Source organism: Hevea brasiliensis, chromosome 6 (assembly GCF_030052815.1).
Source record: "Hevea brasiliensis isolate MT/VB/25A 57/8 chromosome 6, ASM3005281v1, whole genome shotgun sequence".
Classification (NCBI taxonomy): domain Eukaryota; kingdom Viridiplantae; phylum Streptophyta; class Magnoliopsida; order Malpighiales; family Euphorbiaceae; genus Hevea; species Hevea brasiliensis.
In genome coordinates this window covers 71,576,063-71,594,728 of record NC_079498.1, presented here as the reverse complement: position 1 = coordinate 71,594,728, position 18,666 = coordinate 71,576,063, and the positions used below count along the sequence as shown (strand labels likewise).

General features: G+C 31.7%; 1 protein-coding gene across 1 annotated transcript; it reads right to left on the bottom strand.

The window, feature by feature from the left end:
* Positions 1–10,141: 10,141 nt before the first annotated feature.
* Positions 10,142–15,274, bottom strand: LOC110659486 (probable serine/threonine-protein kinase PIX13). Its single transcript, XM_021817436.2, has 6 exons — positions 14,774–15,274; positions 13,819–14,192; positions 11,722–11,857; positions 11,469–11,611; positions 11,091–11,214; positions 10,142–10,932 (listed from the first exon to the last, which is right to left on the bottom strand). Exons 1-6 carry the CDS (start codon positions 14,838–14,840, stop codon positions 10,496–10,498), a joined length of 1,281 nt encoding a protein of 426 aa, XP_021673128.2. The 5' UTR covers positions 14,841–15,274; the 3' UTR covers positions 10,142–10,495.
* Between the last annotated feature and the right edge of the window lie 3,392 nt (positions 15,275–18,666).

The following is an 18,666-nucleotide window of genomic DNA, read 5'->3' as shown; positions in this document are numbered from 1 at the left end:
TTTTAGTACTGAAACATTGGAAAATTTCATGTTTCAGTGGAAAGAAATCCGACAGAACCGAGGAGTCGAGTCAAGGCCAACAGCGACTTCGTTTGAGGTTTGTGCACAACATATACTTTTATAATCATCTTTTGCATATCGATTTGAATAATGTGAAATATTGGATTATGGCATTCTTATGATGTTTGATCTAAATTGTTGAAATTTATTATGTATATTTGAAATGACAATGTTTAGCAAATTGTTAAGATAAGTTTTGAAACCACAGTATCATGACCATATATTTGAACACCTCACTAGCACGACTAGTGGGGGTAATTTGTTTTGAATTTTGATTCCTTCTCTGGAGAAGTGTTGAGGTGTGCCAGTAGAAGAGGATGTGAATGGATATCCATATATTTGAGCTAGCTAGCCTTGTGATATGATTTCTCTTTAGCCTCTGGCTATTGAGATTCTATTTGTTTCGAATGGCGTGATCTAACTGTGGGTTTTATGAAATGTGTTTTGATACTTTGAAATGAACTTGGTTTACATGTAAAATCTTACAATGCATGATTGTATTAAATTTTCATGTTTAGCCAAATTTTTGAATGAATGTGCTTTAAGTTTTGCATAAAGATTATTTTAGTATATTGTACACCACTGAGTCCTAGTAGTCAGCGATAGCTTTTATTGCTGTCGCAGATACAGAAACTAGAGGAAGCGTGATCGAGTTTCTTGAGGTGTGAGAAGCTACTGACCTAAAGTTTTCGGGTATAATTTATACCCTAACTGTAAATACTTCTTTTGATGTATATATTGCACATAAATGTATGGACATGTAAAAATGGGTCTTGAGCAGCTTGTACACAAATTTGTATGAAGTTTGTAATAAAGTTTAGTTTGTGTTTCTTTTGATATAAATTTGTAAGGTTGTGTATAAATTATTTTGTTTTTAATGAAATATGAATGATATTGATTGACAGTATTTTGAGAAATTGATTGAGTTTGATTGTGAAACCGAAGTAGGGGTTGAGAAAAACTTTTAGAAGTGCTTTTTACAGGTATTTGAAGAACGGTTTTCTCAAAAAACAGAGGAAACTCTGTCAAAATTTTTATAGAATTTGCGGAAAACTAAAATGGACCAAAAATATTAACTAGTTTTAATTTTAACTAAATGTTTTAAATACTTATTAGAAATGCTCACCACTTGTCAAAGATAAGAAAATTGTTTTAAAATCCCTTGTAGGGTACTTAATGAGTTATCGGTAGGTGAAGTTCGGTAGTTCATTAGGTATTCTACGGGATCATGTTATGCCTTACAGAGGGGTAAGGTGTGACAGGAAGCCCCTTCAGGTAAGGGACCAAGAATTTTTGAGTCTAACACATATCCAATACATTCTAAATTCAGGACAATCTTGAGATTTCTTAACCAATATGAGAAGCTAGGCCCAATTAGCCTACTAGTATCAAGTATACCAACCAGAAAATTGTTTAGTTTTGCTGTCATTTTATTAAATTTTGATGCAAGAAATAACAAGATTCTAATTAATATATTGTATCAAGTAATTAACCAAAATGATCATGGTCATTTAATCAAATTGGTCCTCCCACTAATTTGGCGAATCCTACACTTCCAAAGTAGGAAACAAAAATTCTAGTTGGGATGGATTTCTAGTAGATGATTAAATGCTTATAAATTGCTAATCATCCTCAAGTACATCTATTCTTGGATTCATAGCAATTTATATGTGAGTAACACTTTACTCTTCACTTCTCATGTGAGGTTCAACCAATTATTTGGCTCCTAATGCTTAAAACCTTAGGTACATCTATTACTGATTTATCTTGTATTAGTTAAGTTAGGCCCACTAAGTTAGTAGGCAAATTTGAACCTCAATGACCTCAGATACATCCAATCTTGGTTACTAAAGTAATTACATATTCACAACATCTCATGGTCAACAATCACTTTGAGAAGATCTCTTAAATCAAATATATCATTCCTATGTTACCATAGCCAATGATGTAATTGTTTAAAACTTCCTAAATGATTACTTTAGTAGAGGTCCATGATGTAATTTCCAAAATTACACCATTACTAACTTAATCATTTAATTGGAAGATTTCTTAGCCAACTTAGTTACTATAAGGTCTCACTTTGCACATTAACCATTTTTGTAACATCCTCCCTATACGTACTCTATGTTCTATTGCTCCAGTGACCTAATGTCAATCCGAGCAAGTCAGGATGTCTGGAACTACACTTCGGTGATAGTGAACAAACATATAATGATGAAATAAATAAAAAGAAAATACAAGAAAAGTTAAAGAAAAATAAAAGAGAGAAAATGAAACTAGGTTAAACGAGCCAGCATCCTAGCGATGGGTGACCGCATCAGGAAGTTACGGCGAAGGCAATTGCCGACTCCAAGACTGCGGGGAACCCTTGGAATTAAATTTTGGGACATAATTAAAGGTTTATTGAAATGTAATTGACACTAGAAATATTAAAGAAAAATTAATAAATTAGTATAAAGAAAAACGAAAAATCGAGAAATAGACAAAAATCAGTGTTACCGAAAAATTGGGAATACAATCCGAAAAAGGGTATTTTGGTTATTTGACACCTAGAGTTGCCTTTTGACCTCAATTTCCATTAAAAATAAGTGGTATTACACTTTGAAAATATCAGAAAAAATTAAAATGAGGTACATTATATTAATAGTGAAAGAAATGAGGCATAAAATGTAAATTGTGAAACTTTGAATAATTAAACAATAAAAGTAACCTAAGTGCTTTACTAACTCATGATTTGGGACCCATATATGGGACTTTGGGACAGCAGATTCCACTAACCTCATCTTCTTCTTCTTCATTCTTCTTCTTACCGAAATGAAGCTCTCAAACCAAACCTCCATGCGGACCTTATAAGCTTCATCAACCCATCATCAAGCCATGATTCTCACACTTCTCTTCACTAAACCTTGTCTACACACCTTGGGCAGCATATTTGGAGCAAAAAGAAGGAAGTTTAGTGAGTTTTGAGCAAGCTACAAAAATAGGTAAGTGTCCAAATTCCCTCCCTTTCTTTAGTAAACTTCATGTTTAGGTTGAGGTGAGTTGAATGGTGAAGAGAATGAAAGAATTTATTGAGTTATTGAATTGTTCAATTTCGGTAGCCATAAGAACATAAGTTTCTTGAGTTTTTCTTACCTCTAATGGATGGAAATTAACGTTAATTTAGTCAATTTAAAGTTGTAGTAATTTAGTTTGCATGTATATGTACATTGAGTACTTGAATTTAAGGGTTTGGAAAGCAAATTGGATACCTTAGCAAACTGCCACTTTTGGCAGCCTTTAAATTCATGAATTAATGTTTAGTTTCATGAATTTTCTTGATGAATTATGGTAAAGATGAATTGAGGGTATTGTATGTGAAGTAATGGTTGGGAAGTATATGTAATAATTAAGTGATTTCATGTATATGTTACGTTGAATTTAACTTTGTGAATTAAGGTTGTATAATATACATGGAGCATTTGTATATTCTGCCCAAATGGACATGATTGAGATATGATGAATGGTATAGAAGTGTTATGAATGTATAATTGTAGTTTTGAGAGGAGAGGAGAAATGTCATTTGGGAGTGTTCCTTTATGTGGAAATTGTGTGTGTTGAAGGCAGTAGGTAAATTGAACCATAAGTGAAAATTGGTGACCCCAATTAGTATGAGGCCAATGGGAGCTGAAACTAGACACAAAATAGCCAACTTTCATGCAGGAATATTGCCAAAATTCTACCTAGAAATTGACCTTAAGAACGACCTAATCCGGAATTGGTAATGTGCAAGCCCAGATTTTTTACTATAAGAATAGTAGTCACTAAAATGACCATAACTCACTCAAAATAGGTCAAAATGACTTGAAATTTATACCATGGAAAGCTTAGACATAGAGCTACAATTCTTATGAAGACACCAAAGCCAAAAAATGGCCAGAACTAAGTCAAATTACTTGCCTAAGTTAGGGTAACAAAACTACCAGAACTAAATTTGACCTAAAATTGATCAAATTTTGCACTAAAGATGCAATCTATCCAGATTTAGTAAATTGACCATATCTTGGTCTATATAATCCAGAATGACCTGAAATTTGTGTCAAAAGTTCAATAAGACATAGAGCTACAATTTTTCTTCTTTGACCAGAAGCTAAAAACCAAGAAAAATAGGACATTAAGCTAGACCAATCTAGCACACTAAAATAAAAAATTTGACATTAACATACAATGAAGCTTTGAAGTAATTTGGCAATAAATGCCAACTTGTGAAAAGGGTAAATTGTACTATATTGGCAGCATATTGAATTATAAATTGTGACATGCTGATACTAGAATTAACTTATCCATGATATAAAAAGGTCAACATTTGCATTGACTTGTGAATTACATAATAACTAGTAAACTCTAAAAATGAAGAATTAAACAATTATTTTGTAATGTGCCCTAGTTTGCCTTAGTTTACTAGTTTAAATAGGTTGGCATGCCAATAGGATTCTGACAGCTATTCTGTAAATGGCTTTACGTCATACTGTGTTTTTACGGCTTATTATGCCGCGCTGTGATTTTAATAGCCTACGGCTATACGGATTGTGTTATTATACTTGGCTTATCGCTTGATTGACTATATGGCTTTTTAGTCACACTATTTGCACACCGGGAGATACTTTGTGATCGATAGTGTGACGACTGGAGGTACTAGGTACCCAATGCCAGTATATCCGTTTATCCAGTTTGGACAGTGTATAGGCTACACGGGCAGTTAATTTAAGCATCATTAAATTCAAATAGCTAAATTCAGTTTATTGCCATATAGCACCACCAAAATTAGCCAAAACAAAAAAAAAGTAATATTAGCAAATAAAAGTAGGATCAGCAACTACAAAGAATATAGATATCATAAATTCATAAACAATTCATTCATTTTATTTTAGTGTATATTTCTTTATAATTGTCACCACTAAGCAGAATTTCTTAGAGCGTTGCTTTTGCTACGCATAGGTATTGGAGACACAGCTGGGGAGCCCAGCAGACCTACGACCGGGTGAGATATCAGATCTGCACAGGAATCCAGAGTCATCTGCACTACACTGCATACATGGTAGGACTTAGGATCTTGTGTAATGACTATCAGTTGTATTTTGACATTTTGTTATGTAATATATATATATCATAAAACTTTAAGGTTTGTAATAATTTATACATATTAAACTCCTATGGAGAGTGTTTGGATGAATGTAAATTATGATGGATTGTATTTTGAAACTATGAAATTTTGAGACTGAAAATTAGTTGGAAGGTTGAGATTATCATATTGAACTGTTTTTAACAGGTTTAGAAGGACAGTTTGTCCAAAATACAGACGACACCTTGCCGGATTTTTACTACCATTTTTAAAATACTAATTTTATTAAAATATAAAAATAGAACCAGTATGTTATGAATATCACATAAAGACTTCTTAAATCAAATTGAGTTCAGAAAATAAGATAATCACAGACTAAGTGCTCCGGCACGCCGTGTAGCACGCCTTGCTCGGCTACACTATAGATGGATGAGGGGTGTTACAGTTGTCATGTATATCTCATATACATTCATGAACATGCATATTTGCATTCATAAATAGTAAAGTAAAAGGAATGATCATGGACTATTCTATGGGAACCTAATCCTAGCCACAAGGATTAGATTTTGAGGCATTCTAGGTTATCATCCATCTATTAAAACCACGCATGAAAGATCTTCAACTATTGAGGTCTTATACTCCCACTAGTCTCCATCAATGATATAGCCTCCTTTTCTTCTTGAAACTTCCACCAATGCCAATTACATTAAGTATCCTTGGCATACAAAGGTGAAATCATAAAAGAAATGAGCACACAAACCCAAATAAATGAATTTACAATCTATAAGAATTATAACAACTTTATAACACAACCCTTGTATATAATAAAAAAAAATGACTATTATATTCCCATAAAGAATAAAAGGAGTAAATCAATCACTTAGGTCTCCCAAGTCCATGATCACCGATCATGCATAAACATACATTCAACACTTGAATAAAAATCACATTTTAAATATCTCATATTCAAACTGAATGAATTCTTTTGGAATCTCATCCCAAAAATATGTTATTTTGGTTAAGAATGTAGTTAAAAACTTTAACCAATCAATAGGAAAAAGGGGGAAATTTGAAATTCTGAAAAACATGGACTTGTCACATAACACAGCCTAGGCCATGTTACATAACATGCCCTATGTTGTGTTACACGGCCCATGTTATACTACACGACTAGGCCGTGTAACACTTCAGAAAGCCTATTTTTTCCCCCTAGTTACACAACCTATCTTTCATAGCACACCCAGGCCGTATAACACTACTGCAACTAAAAAAAAAAAAAAACTTCAAATTTTAACACTTAAAATTATTTTTTTTTTCTCAATTCTCAACTAATAAATAACATGCAATTAAGCACTTAATGGAAAAATAGGGTGGCTTTAATACCAATTGAAAGAAAAATACCATCAAGGGTGCAAAAAATAATAATTTTAAATTTTTAATCCCTAGGTTTTATGCATCACACGTAATTTCATTTATCTATTGCAAATATCACATATTTTGGTTATAACTTTTGTAACTCAACTGCTATTAGCCTATTTTCTATTAGGAAACTAAAACTACAATTGTAAAACTAAAATTTTAGTGATTTTACCCAAATAGGCACATAATCAAATCCAACACCAAATGCAGGAAGCTAAGACCTCCAAATGTCGATCCTCTTATCTGTCCAAACGAACAAATAAATCAAAGCTTCAACCTTTCAACCAAAACCCTTTTATGTGCTCTCTCTTTGTTTTGCCAACAATTGCACAAGTGAAGGATTCTTGGTTTCTATGGTTTAATCTTTATGGTTAATTAGAGAAAAATTTTCTCTAACTTTAATTCAAGAGTAAAACTTCTAATATCTCTTGAATTAAGCACAAGAAAAAAGGGTGGAGATAGGTTGGATTGAGAGACAATGAAGAAGAAGAGAAGTGTTCTTCAAAATTTATCTTCGTATAAAGAAGATGTTGAGTTTATATACTTTAGGGATTCTCATATCCTTAAAGTATAAACAAGAGATTCCAAATAAAAAGATGATAGCTTGTTGTACTTTAGGGATTCCCATTTCTCTAAAGTGTTATATAATCTCTAACATTTGGAGATTTAAATCCCTATACTCAATTAGTGAAGATGAGATTATCTTCCACTAATCATTGTTAACTTTATAAGTGTTATCATCTAATTCATTTAATTAGATGAGTTTTCAACATCTTATGGTGCCACTTATCAAGTTTGAACATTTTAGGGATTTAATCAAACTAAACCACTCTAGGGATTTCCATATCCCCAAAGTGTATAGAAATCTCTAACAAGCCATTTGTTCATTCTCTCTTGGATTCTTAAGCCATATTAGCCAAATAAATTCCCATACCTTATTAATTAATTAAACTCTTTAAATTAATTAATCAAGCTTATATTTAAACATTTTAAATAGTAACTTATATTCTTTTAATAAACCAATAAGTTGAATTTAATTTCAAGTCATACTAAGAACTTTACGATCTAATTGCAAACTAAACTTATTAATATAGTTAATCAATTAAATTATTTAATTAATTAATTAAATTGATTGTGCCTTGATCATTTATTCTTTTGTGTGTGACTTCTTAATTTCATTACTAGGGAACGAGAAGACTTGAGGCTGCTAAAACCCATATCTAGCCTAAGACTATACTTTATCCATTGCTTGCAAACGATTTGGCATTGTGATGCATTTAACATAAAACACGTCCATTCTTCCATAGCTTTCTCATAAACATTATGTATCATAAGGGCTATAGTTGTAATACTCTTTACCTGAAATAGCCGTAATATCTGTTTAAGAAGAAATATTCCACGAACTCTAGTAAATGGGAAATTTTAATGAAAAATTTAAAAGTAAAAGTTATTTTATTTATTGTGATTCTAAAGAAATTTAAAATATTATTTTATTTGGAATGTGTTACTATTTAATGTAATATTTCAAATAACAGTAATTTAAGTTATTATTTTCATTGAATTTATACTTTGATTAAAATTATTGATTTTAAAATAAGAACTTATTATAATTTTCATATTAAATCTAAAAGATTATATTTATTTAAATTATAAGATTTTAATTTTTTTTATTATTATTTTGAGAATAGTTAGGAGAGATATTTTTGTTACATTATTATTTTATTAAATTAAATAAAATTAAATAATATATCATTTAACAAAAGAAAATAAAATAAAAAATTAAAACCAGCCACCTCGCCCCTGCCCCACACACACCCCCCCTCCCCCCCCGGGTCTTGATCTTTATCTTTCTTTTTACACTCATAATATATCCTTTATAAATAATTGGGTAAGACCCAATGACATGCTATGATCGCTAATTAATGTTATTAGTGATGAAATTTTTGAAATTTTGATCCGTCATTGAAAATCATGTTTTTTGTAGTGATTTGATTATGCATAAGAAGCAACTCGATATAGAGGTTTGTATAATTATAGACTAACTTCTTTAACTAAACATTTTCTTGGAATTGAATTGATTATTTCCTACATTAAACTTGAAGGTACAAGTATTGAAAATAGCATTTAATTTTTTTTTCTATCCTTTTGCACTTAATTGTTGCAGGGTGATGATGATATAATTGATTGTATTGATATTTATAAATAGCTAACTTTTAGTTATCACTTCTCAATAATCATATTATATAGGGTATTCTTTTGTCCATTCGATTTATATGTATCAAATATGCAATTTAGTACTTTTTCCCTAAAATAGGCTTCCAAGTCAGACCTCTTAGCTAAGCCTAATCCAAACCCATCAAACCCTAATTTAGTAGGCCTTTAAGGTTTTCAAATTGAAAATATGGCCTTCTTTAAACCCAAGCCCAAACTCCTACAATTGTAATCGAATATTCTTAACTGTGTCCAAACACTCCCAATCTTATCCTTATAGCCAAACACCCTTTAACCTATTTTAGTCCTCAAACACACCAAAGCCCTAGTTTGGTTCCAAGATATACTAACCATGTAACCAAAAACTCCTAATCCTAGCCTAGTAACCACGACCCCATAATCTTCCAACCAAATACTCCTCTAAATGATAATTAGATTACCAAACATCCCTCATTTTAAGTTTCCAAAGTCTTATCTCCTCCGTTAGGCTTTAGACCCTTTTGGAACAAGTTTGGACCAAAACAATCTAGGTCAAAAAGTCATAGGCCCATTAGGAGAGACCCACTAAGCCACCTTCGGCCTTCTTGCCCTTTTGACTTCAAATTTCACTCTCTACCTCTAAAATCATTCCAGATTAGCTATTAGGTTGGCACCAACCAATGCTCATGACCATCTATGTCAAGTACATATTTTCATCATCAAACTCCCAAACACTCTCAAACCATGCACATGTATCTGATGCAAAAATTAGATGTCTACATCACTTATTTAATTTTTTTTTATTAAGCTTTTATAATGTTTTTCGCTTTTTTTACTTTACAAACACAAATAGATAATATTATTATATTTCTTCTACTTTTATTTAATTATAAGAAATTTTACTATAATAATTTATAACCAATAATTGTCAATTTCTGAGGTTTTTTTTATTATTAAAAAGTAATGAAACATATAATGTAATCAAGATTTTATTATAATGTTGACTATATCTTACCAAACATGGCCTAACATGTTATCCTAAATATAGTGATCCTTGCTCATGTTAATCACATCATCAAACTAGTCTGATACAAAAAAGAACAAACGAAGAAGAATGCAAGTATAAATTTTCTATTGAAGTACATATTACACTACTCAAGTAATACACAAATGGCAGAGAAGTCATCAGCCCTTTGCCATTGCTATTTATATAATTATACTAGGTGACATAAATGTTCAAGCAGTACTAGTGTTCTGCTAGTTAACACATTTTTCATCAGCCATTCAAATCTAACAAAACAGTAACTACTTTTTCAGTTCAGTGCAAGTAAAAATGAAAGTGATAAATGAAGATTGTGTAGAAAAATAATGTGAATGAAATGAATTTCTTTCATTGTTGGCACCACAAATGAAATCCCAACCAGATTTGTGTACAACCGTCTGAAATCGATATCATGGAGGGGTTTTATAGTGGAGCAATGAATTCATTTCCCCTCCTAAAATAGTACAAGTACTCTGCATACATCCTTTTCAACACACCTCTTCATTCCAGAGAAAATAATTGCAGGTTTACCACCAATACACTAACGCTCCATTCAAGTCACCGTTACAACAACTCGCCATAGATTTTACTATATTACTTGAATAAAGATTTGACAAATATTTGATGGACAAACCACCAAAAACTTAAGGATTTGTGCTTACTTGGAAATAGTTGTACCCTAGTTACCTCACCCGCGGAGGTTGTTGATATGCTTGATTTCCATCCTGCCTTGGATGAAGTGAAGAACGATTCTGCAAATGTTGTTGGGTGTGCTGGCGGTTAGAACGAACTTTAGGCTCTCTCGGCCTTTCATTACTTGCTTCAATTCCTTCCAATGTCTCCACAACTTCTTTCATAGATGGCCGATGCTTAGGTTCAGATTCGATACAATTTAGAGCAAGCTGAGCAATTCTGAATGTTGCTTTCGAAGGATATTTCCCCTCTAATCCAGAGTCCATAATGTTCTTCAACTTTCTTTTATCACATAAATATGGTTTGATCCATTCCACCAGATTATGTTTTCCACTTGGACGGTTTGTATCAAGTGCCCGCAAACCAGTCAAAATCTCAACCAGGACAACCCCAAAACCATACACATCACTTTTTACATATAAATGCCCTGTTTTGTTATCAAAATTTTTAACATTAGAATAGGTTTGAAAATGTCTTTTAGCTTATGTAGATTTGATGCTTGAGCAAAAAACTAATCTAGTTGCAATATTTGAGCCAGACTATCAATTTAGAGTATCTGAGACTGAACTGAAGATTCAGAAGTACCTGTCGCAACATACTCAGGCGCAGCATAACCATATGTGCCCATCACCCTTGTTGTCACATGAGATTGACTAGCTGAAGGCCCCAATTTTGCCAAACCAAAATCTGAAATCTTGGCCGTGTAAGACTGCAACAAGACACAAGTTAAAAGAGATATTTGTCTTCCACTCACATCTTCTAAATGAAAAGCATTTTATCAACAAATATTTTAACCCTTATCATTGCTTCCATGAAAGTAATGAAGAGAGAGAGAGAGAGGATGGAAGGTGGAGGGTAGGGAAATAAATAGGAAATATATGTGAACAATAAATTGGCATGTCAGCCCTGTATGAAAGCATAAATATGAGAAAAGATATGTTTGTTCTCAGTAGTGAACTATACCCCATCAAGCAATATGTTTGAGGCCTTAAAATCTCTGTAAATCACTTGCTTCTCTGATGTATGCAAGAAAGCAAGGCCTTGCGCTGCTCCTATAGCAATTTTGAGTCGTATGTCCCATGGAAGTGGCTGAACAGTTGAACCCCCTGCAACAATGAAAATATAAAATGTATAATGAGATTAAAATTCTTACTGTTTTGAGGTACTTGCAAAAGGGGCAGAAATAAATGAATCAAAACTATTTATTAGCTCTTACTTCCAAATAGATGGTTTTCTAGGCTTCCCTTTTGCATGAATTCATAAACTAGGAGAAGCTCCTTATCTTCCCAACAATATCCTATTAGCCTTACAAGGTTAGGATGAGAGAGCCTTCCCAAGAAATGTACCTCTGACTGCAACAACAAATGGGATAGATTGAAAACTAAATAACCTTTCACAAAAGATCTCTATGAGAATAACTTTCCAACTAACTGGGAAAAGAGGAATCATCCATGCTAGTATATGTGTGTGTCTGCATACAATCTGCACAAGCACGCGTGTCTCAGTGTGTCAATGTACGTGCATGGTATATATATATATATATATATATATATATATATATATATAGAGAGAGAGAGAGAGAGAGAGAGAGAGAGAGAGAGAGAGATTCAACAAAAATAAAAAATTCAAGAAAATAGAAAAGCATAGCTTCATTTGATGCACAAGCGTGATTATATGTTCTAATGGCGTCTAGCAAATTAAGGGTAGAAAATTGATAAAAGGACTGCTTCGATTGCTGTTAATTGATCCACACCTCACTTTGGTTCACAATTTAATTTATGACTGTGTTTACTTCTTGTTTGTTTCTCTAAATGAGTAAATGATGCTAAAAGAATTATGTTCTTAAAGAGCATGGCGATTGACGGCCTTCATCACTAGTTATTTCTTTTGAAAGTGGAAATAACAAAGTAGATCAAAGAACCATTTCAAATATACCTATGATATCTTAATATTCCCAATTGAATACAGGCTTGTTTTCAATTTCATAATTTTCTTTCCAAAGGAAACTTTGGGGCGTGGGGGGAAATGTGCAATAAAATATCCTAGGGCTGCATCTATGTTTGATGAGGCATAATGGAATCTAATGTAAACAATAGTTGATTTTATTACACCTTACCAAATGTAGCCTAGGTTCGAGGATATCTTTGTTAGAGCATCTTTCTCCAAGTTGTTGAGAGTTCATGTTTTGGGTTGGTACTTTGTGCCTTCAATTGAATTTCAATAAAAAGAGGCAGCCTGTAGCCCTGAGCTTAAGCCACTTATTCAAGCCCAATGAGCTTCCATGTACTTGTGTTTTAGAAATATAGACCTATTATTAAGCCCTCACCTACAAGCTTGAGAATTTAGATTTTCATTAATAGTCTAAAGTATGAACATTTTCTCTTCTCTCCTTTTTTTCTTTTTTCTTTTTCTTTCCCCAAATTGCAAATCGATTTGCATTTTTGTTCCTTTTCTTTTGAGTTATTCACTTTTTGGTGAAGTTGGGGAGATATAAGAAAATTGAGGATAGATGAAAACAAAGAATGATGAACACATTGCACCCACCAAAACAATATAATAATCATGCACAAATGCTATGAAAGAGAAATGAAGATTAGGAAACAAGATAAAAGACAGGATTACAACTGTAAGCTAAAAAAGGGATTAAGATTCTGATTCTCTTGTTAATTAATATGATCAACCATTATTTTATTCTCTCCATTAGCACTTGTTCTGTCCTTATAGCAGGGAAAAAATTGTTTCAAGGATATAATATTGGAGAAGCCTCAACCACAACCCAAGAAATTAAAAGTTCAATGAAAGACAGCTATGAACTTGAAATTTGCTCCAACACTCTTGAGATTTTCTTGTTTAAATGGACAAAATAAACTAAGTTTGACCTCTCTAATGTGGCAATAAATCCTTCAAGTGCCGTACAGTATGAAAGAGTAGCAACAATGGGATTGACTGCAGTACAATTTTAGTACTCTACCTCTATGCCAATGCAGACACCCAGTGAAGGACAGAGCTCCTTCAATTCTTTTGCTTGACCTCATCAGTTAAGAATACTTAAAATTAGAAAAACTGGAGAGTTTTTAAATATCATTTGAACCAATCCAGCTCCACTATGCAATTTGCATACAATTAGTGTTAAACCAGTTACTGAACATCACAAATCCCCTATGCCCCCATCTGAGGAAAAGATTAACAACTCCAATTTAAGATGGTTGGAATGAACTACATTTCAAACCATCAAACAATTATATGATAATGAAACACAATTGAAATCAAAATGAAAACTATAAGTTCTTTCTCAAATTGTATGATAAATTACCTGCCATTCTTCAAATCCTTGCAAGCTCTCAGAATTCAACTTTTTGACAGCAATTACATTTCCACTTCCACTTTTCCCTGTTCCCTTCTCATCAAGCCAACCTTTGAAGACTTTACCAAACCCTCCCTCACCAAGCACTGTGTCGGGTCTGAAATTCTTAGTGGCAACCTTTAATTCTGCAAAAGAGAATATCCTCAAATTGGGGGTGGGCAAGATCTGCCCATTTGGAAAGGCCTCATCACCGCTTCTCCCAGAAAATCTGCTATTCCCAGAGACATTGCTTCCCTGAGAAGATGCTGTATTGGTGCTTCGGGACGATGTTGTGTTGCTGGCCCGAGAAGAAGTTGTATTGCTAGTTGTCTGAGATATCCCAACTGTAACCAAAGAATTGAATTAAGAAAAGCCCATATTAAAGTCAAAGGAGATAAATACAGAAAATCAATTGAAAATCATCTTGTGATTTAGATTAAATGAACTACAAGAGGATTTAACATAATTCATACAAGAAGTTGAAGCATACAGTATCCCAATTGCAATATGCAATCATTATGATCCAGAAGCAAAAGCTATCAAATGAAATAATTGGAATAGAATAATACAATGGAGAATTGAAATAAAGCCCAAATGAAATTATAGATTTAGATTGTGAATGATAAGTCAACCAAAAAGAGTCGATTACCAATATTGATTTCCCAAAAGTGGAAATCACATTCAACCCAGCATTCAACAAAATAGCCGAATCATAAACCAAAGCGCATAGAGTACTATTATTTGGATTATAGCAATTGACTTTCAAATTATCAAAATTTTATACATTTCTTTAATGATTAGAGCCAGTAGAACAAACCCTGATAAGAAATTTGCATAAATTAGATGAGAGAAACAATAAAGCAAGCAAAATATACAAAATTGCACATCATATACAATTATGGTTTAGAAATGTTAAAAGGGTTACCTGAACTAAGATGACCAGTGGTGGTAGGTGTAGGACCACTAGCTGGAGAACACCAGCAAATCCCCATCAAAAAAAATCCTGTTCGATTGTATAAAGACGACAGGAAGATAAGCTTATTGTTGTTGGTGCTGTATCCAGCATTCAAGGATTCAAAGAAAGAAAGAAGAGAAACAGGAAAAAGCTTTCTATATGAGTATTAATTGATCATAGAGATTTTTCAACTGGGATAAGCGGGTGTCCTCTTTGTCAATCTTTACCGGATCAAACAGTACGAAGTCTCTGCGACTCAATGCGTTGTGTATTCAGAAAAGAATACTTTTTTGACGATAAAGACAGACAAACAGACAGACAGATAAAAATAATGCAAGAGGAAGAAAGAATGGCAAGAAGAAGACTGAGTCTTGGTTTTGAGATTTTGCCACGAAGAAGAGAGAAGATTAGAGCTTTCGCGGGCAATGAAGAAGTGGAAAGTTATTCCAAGTCAACCGCCGAGTTCTGGGAAACTCTCGTCAGTCGGTCAAAGAGCGAGAATTCAAAGCTCAATTTTTTATTTTTTATTTCTTTTTCTCGAATTGAAGTACTATGACCATGACATTGATTTGTCTTTTAACTATTTTTGCTGTGATATATATATATATATATATATATAGATTTATGAAATTTTTTTATGAAATTTTTATTGTTTATGTATTGTTAAATATAATTTTTCAAAATTTTCATATTCCTTAAATTTATTAATTTTAACTCAACGTATAGTATTAATAATATTGCTACTCAAATAAGTGGATTAAATTTAAAATTTATGTATAAAAATAACTTAAAAAATTAAAAATATTATTTTTATTATTTTAGTATTGATGATAATAAATATTATTTTCTGAAAAAATTTCTTTACAAATTAATATTTTTGTGTATTAATCACTAAAAATTAATATATTTTTAAAAATAAAAATATTGACTATAATTGCAAAGAAAAGCAATTTTTTTTATCTACTAGATGTAGTTTTTATACTTGTATTTTCTTAATTTTCTTACTAAATTATGTAAAATTGTAATCAATATTATAATTTAAAATAAAATATCAGTTGGGTTTTTGACTGATGGTAATTTTGAGAATTTTAGAAAAATAGGTTTCAACCATTTCACCATCAAAGTGGGTGAAATTTCAGTATTAGTCCATATCTTACTAATCTACGAATTATGCTTTCTTTTATATATATATATATATATATATATATATATATATATATATATATATATATATATATATATATATATATATATATAATCAAAAAAATTTTATTATTAAAAAAAGACTAAATACGATTAATTGTTCTGTTAAGCACGTGGATTCTATGATATTTTTTATAATTAATTCATAATTTTTTTAATGAATTTGTTAAATTTTAAAAATTATTTTTTTCTTTAAAAAATTATTTTTACTATGAGCAAGCATTTTCTATTTTAATTAATATTTTAATCATTCCACCAATGAGTTTTAGTTTAATATCTTTTAAAAAAATAAATAATAAAATTTTTATTAAATGAAGACATAGTATAAATCTGAAGTACAAAATTTCATACAACAATAATTTTGTATAAGAAAATTTAAGATAAATTACTTATACAAAATACAATACCAATTATCTTATTTTGAAAGACCTAATATTGTTGACAAAGCATTTGAGTTTGCCATTAGTCAGAAGCACGCTCCACTCGGTGGTAATGTACCACTATTTTGAAGGAGCGAAAGTATGAAAAATACAAGTTTAGATTATTGAAATTCAAAATTTTGTCATCTAAGATCGCATGCATAATGCAAAATTTATTTTTATCTATTTGATTTCAATGATAAACAGCATATTAAAACTCTTTTAATATATTTTTGGATCTACATTTGCCATTTGAGATTTTAGAATTAACATATTAATTCATTAGAACCCTAGATTAGATCAAAAACAAGTGCATTAACCTTTTGATGCACAGCAGTATGTTTGGCACCTTTGGGATGCGTCTTAGGACACCAGATGTCGTCCCTCTAGCTTGTCCACACCAAGATCACCTATGGCAGCCCTTGAACAGCTTCTAAAGTGTCACACCCTACCCCTTCGTAAGGCATAACATGATCCCGTAGTATACCTAATAAATTACCAACTTCGTCTACTGATAACCCATTAAATATACTACAAGGGATTTTAAACATTTTCTTACTTCTTTTTACAGTGGTGAGCACTATTTACAGGTGTTAAAAACTAAAGTGAAATCAGATAACACATTTGAAGAATCAATAATTTCTGTAAAATTTTGACAGAGTGCTATCTATATTTTGAATAAAACAGTTCTTCAAAAACCTGAAAAAAGCACTTCCAATATTTTGTTCAATCCCCAAACTCCAATCAACACAATAAGTTTCTCAACATTTGCTAACTCAAATCCACAATAGTTTTCCAGTGTTTTCAAAAATAAGATAAAAGAAATATACATCACAATATTTTTACAAGCCAAGATAATTTACAATTTTAATGTACAATTTTAAGTTATAACTGCTCAAAACCAAGAACAATATGTACATACAGTGAACATACATTACAAAACAAAATGTAAAATATGGTATACTCAATATACCCGATGAAGTCTCAATGAAACACTAGCAGCCTAGTCTGCTGCCCTGTCAGTCTGTCTACCTGCGACAGCAATGAAAAGCTATCGCTGAGCCAACTTCTTAGTGGTGCACAACATTAACAAAATGAAACTTTAATTCACAAATCATAAGTTATATAAATAGTGGATACTTAAAACCATAGTTAAATTCAAAGACAGTAAATGTCATAAAGAATTTAAACTCCATTTCACAATATCACAATAAATATCAATAAATCACACACACAGCTTAATCATGTTCCAAAGTCCAATTCATCCCAAGAGCCAATGGCTAATGAGGAATAACATAGCTAGCTAGCAATAATATGAGTACTCATTCTATTCGTCCTCAACAAGCACACACCTCAACACTTCAGCCAGAGAGGGAATTCAAAGTCAATTCATCTCACTAGACAAGCTAGCGAGGAATTCAATCAATATACATGATAGCTATAGTTTCAAATCATTTACAATGTTTTTCAAGCAATATGTATCCATCAAATATCATTAAGACAATTTTTCACAATTTAAACAATAATAGACAATTTGTCATAATTCATTTCAATTTAAAATTCAAAAGAAGTAATTGTTGTGCACAAACCTCTGAAGTGTAGCCTCTTGGCCCTGACTCAGTGTTTCCTTCCCCTTTCCTGAGTCTTTGCTAACTGAAACACACAATTTGAAGTGTTTTAGTACTCATTTAAACTGTCTCTAATAATAAGGCTTAATAATTAATTTATTAAATTCTATTATTTTTCTTAGTCAAGCTAAAATGTTGACCCTCGATACACTCTAGGTGAATTAGGTTTAATGTTACCAATATGTCACATTTAATAGCCTTTTAGTGTTGGTACATGTTACCAAATTCATTTTCAAGTATATTGCATTGTCACACCCTACCCCTCTGTAAGGCATAACATGATCCCGTAGTATATCTAATGAATTACCAACTCCATCTACTGATAACCCATTAAATATACTACAAGGGATTTTAAAAAAACTTTTATTACTTCTTTTACAGTGGTGAGTACTATTTACAGGCGTTAAAAACTTTTGTGAACTGAAGTGATAGAACTAACACATTTGAATTATTTAGAATTTCTGTAAAATTTTTGGCAGAGTGCCATCTGTATTTTGGATAAAACAGTTCTTCAGAAAACCTGTAAAAAGCACTTCAATATTTTTCCAAATCTCAACTTCAACATATTTCTCAACACAACATTTTTCTCAACTCAAATCCACAGTGATTTTTC